Below are 12,982 nucleotides of genomic sequence, written 5' to 3' on the forward strand. Positions count from 1 at the left end.
CTAAGCCCATGTGCCACAACTACTGAGCCTGTGCTCAAGAACCTGCAAGCCACAACTACTGAGCCCATGTGCCACAACTACTGAAGCCTGTGCGCCTAGAGCCTGTGCTCCGCAACAAGAGAAGCCATGACAATGAGAAGCCCGCGTACCGCAACGAAGGGTAGCCCTCTCTCGCCGCAACAAGAGAAAGCCTGTGCACAGCAACGAAGACCCAACGCAGCCAAAAATTTAAAAAAACAAATAAATAAATTTTTTTTTAAAATGTAACTTGGGGCTTCCCTGGTGGCACAGTGGTTAAGAATCTGCCTGCCAATGCAAGGGACACGGGTTCAAGCCTTGGCCTGGGAAGATCCCACATGCCGCGGAGCAGCTAAGCCCATGTGCCACAACTACTGAGCCTGTGCTCAAGAACCTGCAAGCCACAACTACTGAGCCCATGTGCCACAACTACTGAAGCCTGTGCGCCTAGAGCCTGTGCTCCGCAACAAGAGAAGCCATGACAATGAGAAGCCCGCGTACCGCAACGAAGGGTAGCCCTCTCTCGCCGCAACAAGAGAAAGCCTGTGCACAGCAACGAAGACCCAACGCAGCCAAAAATTTAAAAAAACAAATAAATAAATTTTTTTTTAAAATGTAACTTGGGGCTTCCCTGGTGGTGCAGTGGTTAACAATCTGCCTGCCAATGCAGGGGACACGGGTTCGAGCCCTGGTCTGGGAAGATCCCACATGCCGCAGAGCAACTAAGCCCATGTGCCACAACTACTGAGCATGTGCTCTGGAGCCCACGAGCCACAACTACTGAAGCCCACATGCCTAGAACCCATGCTCCGCAACAAGAGAAGCCACCGCAATGAGAAGCCCGTGCACTTCAATGAAGAGTAGCCCCCGCTGGCCGCAACTAGAGAAAGCCTGCATGCAGCAATGATGACCCAGCACAGCCAAAAATAAAATAAATGAAATAAATAAATTTATTTTAAAAAAATGTCACTTGATTTGTCTTCACATTTGGCACCTTTTTGTGGATAATGTTGCTTGGGAGAAAGAAGTTGTATGTAGCAGCCTCGATTGATTTGTTATTGCTATTTTAGCCTGAGTTCATCTTTGGGTGTCTGCTAAAACTAAAAACACACCCTGGTGGGTACTTTGTTGGTGTCAGTTTTAAAACTGCTTATAACTTAAACCATCAGTACAGATGTTAAGAGAAGCCTGAAAACATCTTTTCTCCTCCCTTTTGAAATTGTTCCTGTTCTAAAGTGGCATCCAAAGTCCATGACGAGGGGGAAAAGTACCACACGAGTGTTGGTATTTACTGCAGTTTTGCATTCCCAAGACAGAAAGCAAGGTGTAGAAAATTGACCTTATGAGAAAATATTTTAAGACGGCCTTAATTTTTAAAAAAATAACTAATTGTAACTGCTAAATGAGTTTGGATTAGTACTTTTAATGTTTTACTACTTTTGTTCAAGCTTTCTTTTCAAGCTTGATTCTGAGGCTAGATCACTTCCTGTAAGTTTAATACCTTTTTCTTTACATATTTTCCTGAGTAAGTTGGCTTAATCTTACAGTGTAATAGCTCATGCCAATGAAGAGTTTATATTTTAGATTTTGAATGTGAGAGTGGTTGAAAAACCACACTATTATGCCAGCATAAGAGGCTGAAGGCTGTGTTGTTGTATTTTGAAGGACTGACTCTGAGGCATGGTTCCCCTGTTGTGTGACGCCACACCGGGTGTTGTGAGTGTCATTGCACTGGCAGCACTTTCAGTCGGCTCAGGCTTGTTTTCCTCTCTCGTTTTACTGAAGGATTGGAATACTTTTCTGCTGCGGTTTAATGATTTGGACTTGTGCGTATCAGAGAATGAAACGCTAAAGCATCTCACAAACGACACCACAGCTCTGGAAAGCACAGTGACCAGCGGCCAGGCCAGGATGTCCACCCAGTCCCCACAGTCCCTGGAGGATTCAGGACCAGTGAACATCTCAGTTGCAATCACCCTAACCCTGGACCCACTCAAACCCTTTGGCGGGTACTCTCGCAACGTCACCCATCTGTACTCGACCGTTCTCGGGCATCAGATTGGACTCTCAGGTATGTGAGTGTTAGCCACTTCCTTCCAGGCTTCTCAGGTAACAGCTGTTACAACACAGAGCATTAGAGTGTACGGTTTTACTCATCAGACTGTTTTTTATTTTTTGTATATGTCTTCCCTTTTGTTGAGTTTGAACTAAACGAAGCCAAGAAGGGACCATTTCTACTACATCTTCACTTATTAAAGTGTTTGGTATGCAGTAGGCTCTCAATAAAAGCCCATAAGAGTAGGAGACTGGGAAAAAATTATAAGGCCTATTTCTGGTCTTAATATTTTTTTTTTTTTTTTTTTTTGGTGGTATGCGGGCCTTCCCCTGTTGTGGCCTCTCCCGTTGCGGAGCACAGGCTCCAGACGCGCAGGCCCAGCGACTAAGCCCATGTGCCACAACTACTGAGCCTGTGCTCAAGAACCTGCAAGCCACAACTACTGAGCCCATGTGCCACAACTACTGAAGCCTGTGCGCCTAGAGCCTGTGCTCCGCAACAAGAGAAGCCATGACAATGAGAAGCCCGCGTACCGCAACGAAGGGTAGCCCTCTCTCGCCGCAACAAGAGAAAGCCTGTGCACAGCAACGAAGACCCAACGCAGCCAAAAATTTAAAAAAACAAATAAATAAATTTTTTTTTAAAATGTAACTTGGGGCTTCCCTGGTGGTGCAGTGGTTAACAATCTGCCTGCCAATGCAGGGGACACGGGTTCGAGCCCTGGTCTGGGAAGATCCCACATGCCGCAGAGCAACTAAGCCCATGTGCCACAACTACTGAGCCTGTGCTCAAGAACCTGCAAGCCACAACTACTGAGCCCATGTGCCACAACTACTGAAGCCTGTGCGCCTAGAGCCTGTGCTCCGCAACAAGAGAAGCCATGACAATGAGAAGCCCGCGTACCGCAACGAAGGGTAGCCCTCTCTCGCCGCAACAAGAGAAAGCCTGTGCACAGCAACGAAGACCCAACGCAGCCAAAAATTTAAAAAAACAAATAAATAAATTTTTTTTTAAAATGTAACTTGGGGCTTCCCTGGTGGTGCAGTGGTTAACAATCTGCCTGCCAATGCAGGGGACACGGGTTCGAGCCCTGGTCTGGGAAGATCCCACATGCCGCAGAGCAACTAAGCCCATGTGCCACAACTACTGAGCCTGTGCTCAAGAACCTGCAAGCCACAACTACTGAGCCCATGTGCCACAACTACTGAAGCCTGTGCGCCTAGAGCCTGTGCTCCGCAACAAGAGAAGCCATGACAATGAGAAGCCCGCGTACCGCAACGAAGGGTAGCCCTCTCTCGCCGCAACAAGAGAAAGCCTGTGCACAGCAACGAAGACCCAACGCAGCCAAAAATTTAAAAAAACAAATAAATAAATTTTTTTTTAAAATGTAACTTGGGGCTTCCCTGGTGGTGCAGTGGTTAACAATCTGCCTGCCAATGCAGGGGACACGGGTTCGAGCCCTGGTCTGGGAAGATCCCACATGCCGCAGAGCAACTAAGCCCATGTGCCACAACTACTGAGCATGTGCTCTGGAGCCCACGAGCCACAACTACTGAAGCCCACATGCCTAGAACCCATGCTCCGCAACAAGAGAAGCCACCGCAATGAGAAGCCCGTGCACTTCAATGAAGAGTAGCCCCCGCTGGCCGCAACTAGAGAAAGCCTGCATGCAGCAATGATGACCCAGCACAGCCAAAAATAAAATAAATGAAATAAATAAATTTATTTTAAAAAAATGTCACTTGATTTGTCTTCACATTTGGCACCTTTTTGTGGATAATGTTGCTTGGGAGAAAGAAGTTGTATGTAGCAGCCTCGATTGATTTGTTATTGCTATTTTAGCCTGAGTTCATCTTTGGGTGTCTGCTAAAACTAAAAACACACCCTGGTGGGTACTTTGTTGGTGTCAGTTTTAAAACTGCTTATAACTTAAACCATCAGTACAGATGTTAAGAGAAGCCTGAAAACATCTTTTCTCCTCCCTTTTGAAATTGTTCCTGTTCTAAAGTGGCATCCAAAGTCCATGACGAGGGGGAAAAGTACCACACGAGTGTTGGTATTTACTGCAGTTTTGCATTCCCAAGACAGAAAGCAAGGTGTAGAAAATTGACCTTATGAGAAAATATTTTAAGACGGCCTTAATTTTTAAAAAAATAACTAATTGTAACTGCTAAATGAGTTTGGATTAGTACTTTTAATGTTTTACTACTTTTGTTCAAGCTTTCTTTTCAAGCTTGATTCTGAGGCTAGATCACTTCCTGTAAGTTTAATACCTTTTTCTTTACATATTTTCCTGAGTAAGTTGGCTTAATCTTACAGTGTAATAGCTCATGCCAATGAAGAGTTTATATTTTAGATTTTGAATGTGAGAGTGGTTGAAAAACCACACTATTATGCCAGCATAAGAGGCTGAAGGCTGTGTTGTTGTATTTTGAAGGACTGACTCTGAGGCATGGTTCCCCTGTTGTGTGACGCCACACCGGGTGTTGTGAGTGTCATTGCACTGGCAGCACTTTCAGTCGGCTCAGGCTTGTTTTCCTCTCTCGTTTTACTGAAGGATTGGAATACTTTTCTGCTGCGGTTTAATGATTTGGACTTGTGCGTATCAGAGAATGAAACGCTAAAGCATCTCACAAACGACACCACAGCTCTGGAAAGCACAGTGACCAGCGGCCAGGCCAGGATGTCCACCCAGTCCCCACAGTCCCTGGAGGATTCAGGACCAGTGAACATCTCAGTTGCAATCACCCTAACCCTGGACCCACTCAAACCCTTTGGCGGGTACTCTCGCAACGTCACCCATCTGTACTCGACCGTTCTCGGGCATCAGATTGGACTCTCAGGTATGTGAGTGTTAGCCACTTCCTTCCAGGCTTCTCAGGTAACAGCTGTTACAACACAGAGCATTAGAGTGTACGGTTTTACTCATCAGACTGTTTTTTATTTTTTGTATATGTCTTCCCTTTTGTTGAGTTTGAACTAAACGAAGCCAAGAAGGGACCATTTCTACTACATCTTCACTTATTAAAGTGTTTGGTATGCAGTAGGCTCTCAATAAAAGCCCATAAGAGTAGGAGACTGGGAAAAAATTATAAGGCCTATTTCTGGTCTTAATATTTTTTTTTTTTTTTTTTTTTTGGTGGTATGCGGGCCTTCCCCTGTTGTGGCCTCTCCCGTTGCGGAGCACAGGCTCCAGACGCGCAGGCCCAGCGGCCATGGCTCACGGGCCCAGCCGCTCCGCGGCACGTGGGATCCTCCCAGACCGGGGCGTGAACCCGGTTCCCCTGCATCGGCAGGCGGACGCGCAACCACTTCGCCACCAGGGAAGCCCTCTGGTCTTAATATTTAAAAACACACGTCTTAAAATTTTTGAGTTTTTTTTTTTAATTTTATTGAAGTATAGTTGATTTACAATGTTGTGTTAATTTCTGCTGTATAGCAAAGTGACTCAGTTATATATATTCTTCATATTCTTTTCCATTATGGTTTGTCACAGGATATTGAATATGATTCCCTGTGCAGGACCTTGGTGTTTCTCCATCCTATATGTAATAGTTTGCCTCTGCTAACCCCAATTCCTAATCCTTCCCTCCCCCACCAGCCCACCCCTCGGCAGCCACAAGTCTGCTCTCTATATCTGTGAGTCTGTTAAAAACACCAATTTTTTATTCTGGCTCATCATTTCGGAGTTTCCAGTACACACTACAGATATTGCTACTAGTCTTAAAATTTGTGAATGCACTGGGCTAAGTACTAAGAACTAGAAAAAGCCTGGTCTCTTCCCTTTGGAATTTTGGGATATGGAAGAGACAAGCATAATGTGAGTTAATATTCATCAAGCACTTAAAATAGTTCCTGGCACAAAGGAAATGCTATATAAATGCTTGTTAAATAATATAAAAAATAAACACCTACGGAACGTTGAGCGCTGCCCTTGGACTAGTACCAAACCCATGACAGACTGTAGGTGATTCAGGTGATTGCAGGTGATTCGGGAGAAGGTTGGAAAGTAGTAGAAGCTGTAATAATCAGGAAAGGCTTTGTGCCAGAGGCTTGTGCCTTGGAAGAATCATCTTTGGTTTGGTTACCAAGAACCTTTTAAAGTTCTTGAAGGAACTTGGGAGTGCCTGCCAGCCTCCTGTTGGCTGTACCAGGTGAGAGCTCTTCCCATGTCAGGAGGTAAGGGCAACATCTGGGTTTTCCACGTAGCAAGTGGACCTTTTTCTTCTGCTGTGACGTTCGAATACCTTATTCATTTATGCTTCATCACTCACCCGTCTCAGGACCTTTCTTAAGTCTGTTCAGCCCTCTGATCCTCAGTCCACTCGTATGTAAAAGGGGAACAGTAACACTTCTTTGGTCATGTTCGTAGGATAGTGGTACATTTTAAGTGAAGTAGTACATATAAAAGCAGTTGGAAAATGGTAAGAGTGCTGTACGAAAGCTGTAACAATGGTGATGACTTACCCAGCCCCACTCAGGCATGGCCTGGGCCCTTGCGTGGCAACTCCAGGCCTTGGCTGAAAGTGACCCCTCTCCGTTTGCCATTTTGTGGCTCTGCCAGGTGAGCAGGCCTCAGAGTCTGGCTCGGAACTGCTGTTATTCCTGAAACCCCACAGAAGCAGGGGTCCCACTTCAGTGGGCTGATAGGTGATTCCTGGGTGGGTTTGATGTCAGGATTCATTCAGATTCCAGAGAATAATAAATGTATGAATTCTCGCTTTACTTACCAAAAAACCAATTTCTCTTTCCAGGCAGAGAAGCCCACGAGGAGATAAACATTACCTTTACCCTGCCCACAGCCTGGAGCTCGGACGACTGTGCCCTTCACGGCCACTGTGAGCAGGTGGTGTTCACAGCCTGCATGACCCTCACAGCCCACCCTGGCGTGTTCCCCGTCACCGTGTAAGTACTTTCCTGACCCCAGTGGATGTGCGTAAGAAGCTCCATTTACCGTAAACGTGACTGGGATGCCTGAGCAAATTCTCAGGACAGCTTGCATCGTGTTACTTTGTAGAATTGTCATCACTGGGACCTGTCTATAGGATTGTTTCAGTTTAATTTGGTTTTCTAAAGGTCAAACTTCTGCATAGAAGTATCAGAGGGTTAGTGTTTTGACAAGGTTGTGAAAGTATCTGGTTGCTGTGTTAAGTTTTAGGTGGCCTTTCCTGTTGGTAGAAGAAGCCACAGGAAAGATGAATAAGAGCTGATCCTGTGACCATAATGACATTTAAGGATCCTGAAAGATAAAGGTTTTGTTCATCTCCATTATCCAGGAAGAGTTATTTTTTAAATTGATAGTATAAATTGAACCTTATTTTCCGTGATAGAATTACTGTTTCTGAAACTTTTGCTTCATATTTTTTTTGAGCAGCTGTCAGTGTAACCGCTTTGCGTTTAAGGCTTTTCTTGCCTCTCCTTTCTCTGGAAAGGAGATAATGATCTATAATTACATGAAATACACAAGATGTAGCCTATTTAAAAGAATCTTAGGGTGAATCCTTTTAAAATAATTTTCCTGGGATTTATCTATTAGACATTTGGAGGTTTGTAGGACAAGTTAAGCATTATTTGCTGTTGGTTGTAATATCTGATAGAGAACTTTGTATGTAAAACTTCCAGTTGTGACTAAGAGTTTAGATAATTTGAGAAAATGGGCTTAAAAGGAGCGAGTCCTTCTCTGGCCACATCATATGCGAGAGGACATGGGTTGAATTCTGAAGGCAGAAGTCTAACACCCAGACTCCTAAGTGCCGGATGGCTATTTTATTCTTTACGTGTTTATTAATTTTTTTAAAAAAATCACTGAACTAAAAATATAATGGTATTTATCTCAAGAAAATGTGTTTCTTATTTCTCCCTTCTGCACGTGTGGCTCTGCTTGGCGCTATGCCAGCGCCGGTGGCTGAGACACAAGTAAATGTCTCAAGGCCACTGAGCATGTGTCTTGCCCCGTCTTCTCCTGCAGACAGCCGCCGCACTGTGCTCCTGACACCTACAGCAATGCCACGCTCTGGTACAAGATCTTCACAACGGCCAGAGATGCCAACACAAAATATGCTCAAGACTACAATCCTTTCTGGTGTTACAAGGGGGCCATTGGAAAAGTCTATCATGCTTTAAATCCCAAGCTTACAGTTATTGTTCCAGATGTAAGTGAGAACAGGTGTGTGTGTGTGTGTGTGTGTGTGTGTGTGTGTGTGTGTGTCCAGGAACGTTAGAGCAGGCCCTGTTTACCTCCTTGGGTTAGCTTAGCCCCCGCCATTCTAGCTGTCCAGCTGTGATGGGAGACCAGGTGGAGTGCTGGAGACTTGGAAAAACATGCCGCACATTGGGTTAAGAAAATTGCTTCTGTTCTGTGTTTTCCGCTTTGTTCAACAGCAGTTATTTATTGAGCACTGCTGTGCGCCTAACCTGGGGCTACAGCAGAGGCTGGTTCAGTCTCACTCATCCCCGCAGCCACTCACCGAAGCGTGTTTGGTTAGTGTCAGTCTGAGCAATAAAGAGTTCAGAATTCAGAAAGGTAGAAGTCAACAGGAGGAGCTGACTCTGGCGAGATATTGGTGCCTGTGTAGGATTTTACTTTACAAGGAGGAAACGGGCAGAAAGCACTGTGCTCCGGACTAGTGGGCGATTTGCTAGTTTAGTTTGCTGCTCAGACTTGAGCCCACTTGTAACAGACTGCACTGAATTTTTGTAAATCCTCTCCTGTCCGTATATGCCAGGTGGATTTTTCTTTTTGCCTGGTCCTTCTCTTTTCTTATGCCTTGTTTTTATCAAGTTGTGGACAGTGGTATACCAGGGGCCTGCAGGAGCGACCAGGCTCCAGAAGGCCCTTTGTGCCTCGCTGAGGTGAACAGACTTTCTCCTCGGACGAGGCCATCACTGCCCGAGTTTGGGCTCTAGGGAATTTGTAGAGCAGTGTGTCAGGAAGACTGGTCTGCCCAACTGATGCGTGTAAATGGGATGGCGCCTGAGGCCTGGAGCTGTGAGAAGGAACAGGAGTGGGGGCCTGGCTGGGATCTCAGCAGCTGGCCGGGCCCGGTGGCTGATTGCCTGTGGGACGTCAGGGAGGAGTGAGTCAGGGCCGGCCTTGGCGTTTCCCGCCAGGGGCTTGTCCAAGTGGGGAACGGCCCGGGAAGGACGCAGCCTCTCAGGGGGGCAGTTAGGAACACAGGCTTGGGCTGTCAGCCGTGCAACCTGAGGGCCGTCAGAGCAAGAGGGCATAAAAAGAAGAGCAGGGGTTAAAGACTCGGGGGCCTTGTCCGGGGCGGGGGGATTCGGGCAGAGGACCGCCTTAGGCAGGGAAGGTACGGGTGGTGTCGGGAACACCCTGTCTTCACTTAACAAGCTCCAGCTTTAATAACAAGCTCTCACATGTCGATTCCCATGTGAGAATGGATAGTTGAGGCAAGTCTGGAAGTTGTGCACCCTGATTGCAGGAACCCAGCATTAAAATCCTCAGTAACTCAGTGCAGATGTTTCTGGTTTATTCTCTTTGTTTAGGATGACCGCTCATTAATAAACTTGCACCTCATGCACACCAGTTACTTCCTTTTCGTGATGGTGATAACGATGTTTTGCTATGCGGTTATCAAAGGCAGACCCAGCAAACTGCGTCAGAGCAATCCTGAGTTTTGTCCTGAGAAGGTGAGCAGTGGGTGGGGTCTGACCCAGCATTGTGCCAGAAAGTCCCAATTAGTCCTTATTCCATTTATCGTGGGTGATTCCTTTCCTCCGGAGAAATTAGTTCCTGTCTTTTTATCAGCGGTCGTCTCCCCTCAGCCTCAATTATGGTGTTGCATCTTCAACCATATACCCGGGCCTCAGCTGGGAAAAAAGTGTTCTCAGATCCCCACTGGCGAGCGGCTGACCCTGAGGGCTGCCTCCCCTCCGATTCCACGAGCTTGAGAAGTCACCTCCCAGAATGCTCATCCGGGTTTCCAGACACGTAACGCTGTATCGCAGCACCGTGGTTCTGCAGGATCAGCTGCGTCTTGCAGGAGGCTCAGATTTCTATTCATTCTCTCCTAGATGAGATCTATTTTCTTAGGGGTTTAATAGTTCCCCTGACTGATAGATGTGTGCGGTGTGGCTCCCTGGGTTTGGGATAGGACCAGAACCTGGTAAGAGTGCTGGTGGGGCCGAGGTATCCAGGCTTTGCTGCGTGACTGGGTTGCCGTCTTGCTCTCTTCTAGGTGGCTTTGGCTGATGCCTAATCCCACAGCTGCCGTTTTCTGAGAGACGGAGAGAACCATAATCATTGCCTGCTGAACCCAGCCTGGGCCTGGACACTCTGTGAATACATTATCTTGCAATGTTGGGTTGTTCCAGCCAAAGACATTTCAAGTGCCTGTAACTGATTTGTATATATTTATAAAAAATCTGTTCAGAAATTGGTCCAATGATGCACGTGCTTCGCACTGGGTGCCGCCAGAACCCTTCAACCTCACCTGCGGACTTGGTGGGGTGATCCTGAGTAGCGCCGGAGAGGATTCGTGACCTCGCCGTCGGAGCAGGCCATGCTCTCTTTCCCAGGGTCCCAGAGGCGCTTCACTGCTGGTGGGGTTGAGGTTTGCTTTGGTTCTTGTTTCAGCCCGATCTGTACAGAATGTTCGAAACAGTCTGCACCTTTGATATGATACTGCATTTCCAAAGCCACCCCAATCCATTTTGTGGATTTTATGTGTCTGTGGCTTAATAATTATAGTAACAACAATAATACCTTTTTCTCCATTTTGCTTGCAAGGAAACATACCTATCTTTCTAAGTTTTTTTTTCCTTTGAAAAAAAATAGTCACATTTTAATACTACTCTAAGATTTGTGCTTTAATCTTGAGTAAAAAGTTAAATATTTAAAAGTCACCTACATGGTAGAGATCTAAGTTTCATTTTCCACGTAGACAGCGAGGAATTTGGTCTTGTTTGAGTTGGCACAGAATGTTCCACTGTCTTTTTCTTCTCTGTTGTCCCTTCCCTCCATTATAAAAGTTAAAGCAGGTTCCTCACTCAAAAGGGCTTAAAAATGAAGTACACACGGCTCTAGAGTGAAAACGAGCTGTTCTCTTCTGGAATGCAGATGACAGTATGGAAAGAGAGGGTGATGGGTCGGTCTAATAGTTATGACAGGGTTTCTTGTTTTCTTTGAAGAGGGAGTGGGTTTTCTTTGCTGGGTGTTTTTTGTTTTTTTTGCATTTATTTTTATGCAATTAACATTCTCGGAAGGAAATGGCAACCAGTAGTAGATCAGTAACATTAAGAAAACGATGCCTGTGAAATTTGAAGGAAAGCAATTCTGATTTGCCATTTATCGGGAAAACCAAAAGCAGTTTTCTTTCCTATAACATTTTGATGATCTAATTAATTCCTTTATCCCTGTTTTCCTTCCAAGCCGTCTGCATTTTAAAACAGTTGTGCATCTTTTCCAGCCCTTTCTTGTTACTTGTATTCTTACCATTTTTTTTCCTAGTAGCTTTTTGCCTTAACTCATAGTCATTAATGATTTCTGTGTTCTGCCCAAGCCATGTTACGGCAGAAGGGCAGTTAAAACCTTGGACACGACTGTCAGCACTTCTTTCTCTTATAACCCCAGGTCTGTGTTCTGTTCTAAATTAGAACCAGCCCTGCACTCTGAAATGTATTCGCCTAGAACATTTTATCCCAGGCTTTTTTTTCTTTTCTTCTTTTAATATCCAGGCATTCTTAAATGGAAAACATTTGTGGGCTTTTACTGAAACTTGTTATTAAAATAATCATCGTAGTAACTTGATATATTAATATTCCTTTTTTCCTTTTAGTACGTTTCAAGCGCAGTAATCGTACTTGTCTATCCAGTTTTTTTATGACATGAGTTGCTTACATGATGCATGGCTAACCGGTTAATTTAGTTTTCTCTTTAGAGACTTTGAGACAAGATTGAGAAAGAGCCATTTGGCTTGGCCTTTAGAAACATCAGTATCACTAAGACCAACAGATTTTAGAGGAAGCTGCTACTGAATAAAATCCCAATGAAGCAGAGTTACAGGAATAGATTTAGAACTGGCAGAGTAATTAATATAAAAGGAAGACAGGTGGAAAAAGTCAGTTTCACTGGTTTGTTCAATCCAGCTTGTTGCTAACATTAATGGCCCTTGTTTTAATCACAGGGACTGGCTGGCATCCGTAGCCAGGGGAGCAGGGACACTGTTAGGCATGAGGAAAGGAAGTGCCAAAAATGCCTGGACGGTATGACTTGTCATGAGGTCAGGTCACTCACTTTAAAATCCAGCATTCTCCCTCGCAGGTGATTCTCGGAGATCTTCTGGAAACCCAGCGTCAGCCAGGTGTACAAAGGGAGGAGGGGAGCCCGTGGGGCCTGGGTCCACTGACCCTCAGCAAGTCCAGAGGAGCTGTTACTATCTGGGCACTAGCAGCCAAGGCCTCGTCCTCTGCTCTCTCTTGCTGGGGGGCCTCAGGATGAGAAGAGTGTCACAGACAGGGCCTGTCTGCCATTCAGGGCTGACCCCGTGCAGGAACACTGGCTCATCCTCAGGCATCTTGGACCAGCGTCCAATAAAAGGTCAGCAACTTACTATTAAAATGGTTGTTTCAGATCATATTGATCTCTTTCCTTTTTCCTTTTGTCCTTTCACTGTGTGACTTGAATCAGTTTTGATTCTATCTGTAAGTTTTTCTCGTCATTAGGAACCTGCCACTTCGGTTGCGTTTTCTTGGCAGTACGTAGGGATTCAGCATCCTAGTTTTTCAACCCTCCTGCAGGCACTGTGGGGTTTCGAGGGCCAGCGAATCCATTTCACTTACCTTGCTGCATGATGGTCAGTAGCTGATCTGTTACGGCATTCACTCCCAGATTAATTTTCTGTGTTTGAAATAGGTGCATATGTGCTTTCCAGAATAAAAAATCTGAAC

At 45.5% G+C, this 12,982-nt stretch overlaps 1 protein-coding gene across 4 annotated transcripts in view; it reads left to right on the top strand.

Annotated features, from left to right (window-relative positions):
• The window catches only part of TMEM248 (transmembrane protein 248), a 153,561-nt gene extending 140,579 nt beyond the window's left edge, over window positions 1–12,982 (top strand). For 3 of the 4 annotated variants that reach the window (XM_024134446.3, XM_024134478.3, XM_028500090.2), the window contains one exon: window positions 1,804–2,112. In XM_024134446.3, coding sequence (XP_023990214.2) covers window positions 1,804–2,097 — 294 coding nt within the window. In that variant the 3' untranslated portion in view covers window positions 2,098–2,112. Of the gene's footprint in view, window positions 1–1,803; window positions 2,113–6,828; window positions 6,980–8,042; window positions 8,227–9,580; window positions 9,725–10,272 lie in introns of those variants that run through there. The other variant, XM_024115160.3, reaches the window with a different exon arrangement.

Source organism: Physeter macrocephalus, chromosome 14 (genome assembly GCF_002837175.3).
Source record: "Physeter macrocephalus isolate SW-GA chromosome 14, ASM283717v5, whole genome shotgun sequence".
Taxonomy (NCBI): domain Eukaryota; kingdom Metazoa; phylum Chordata; class Mammalia; order Artiodactyla; family Physeteridae; genus Physeter; species Physeter macrocephalus.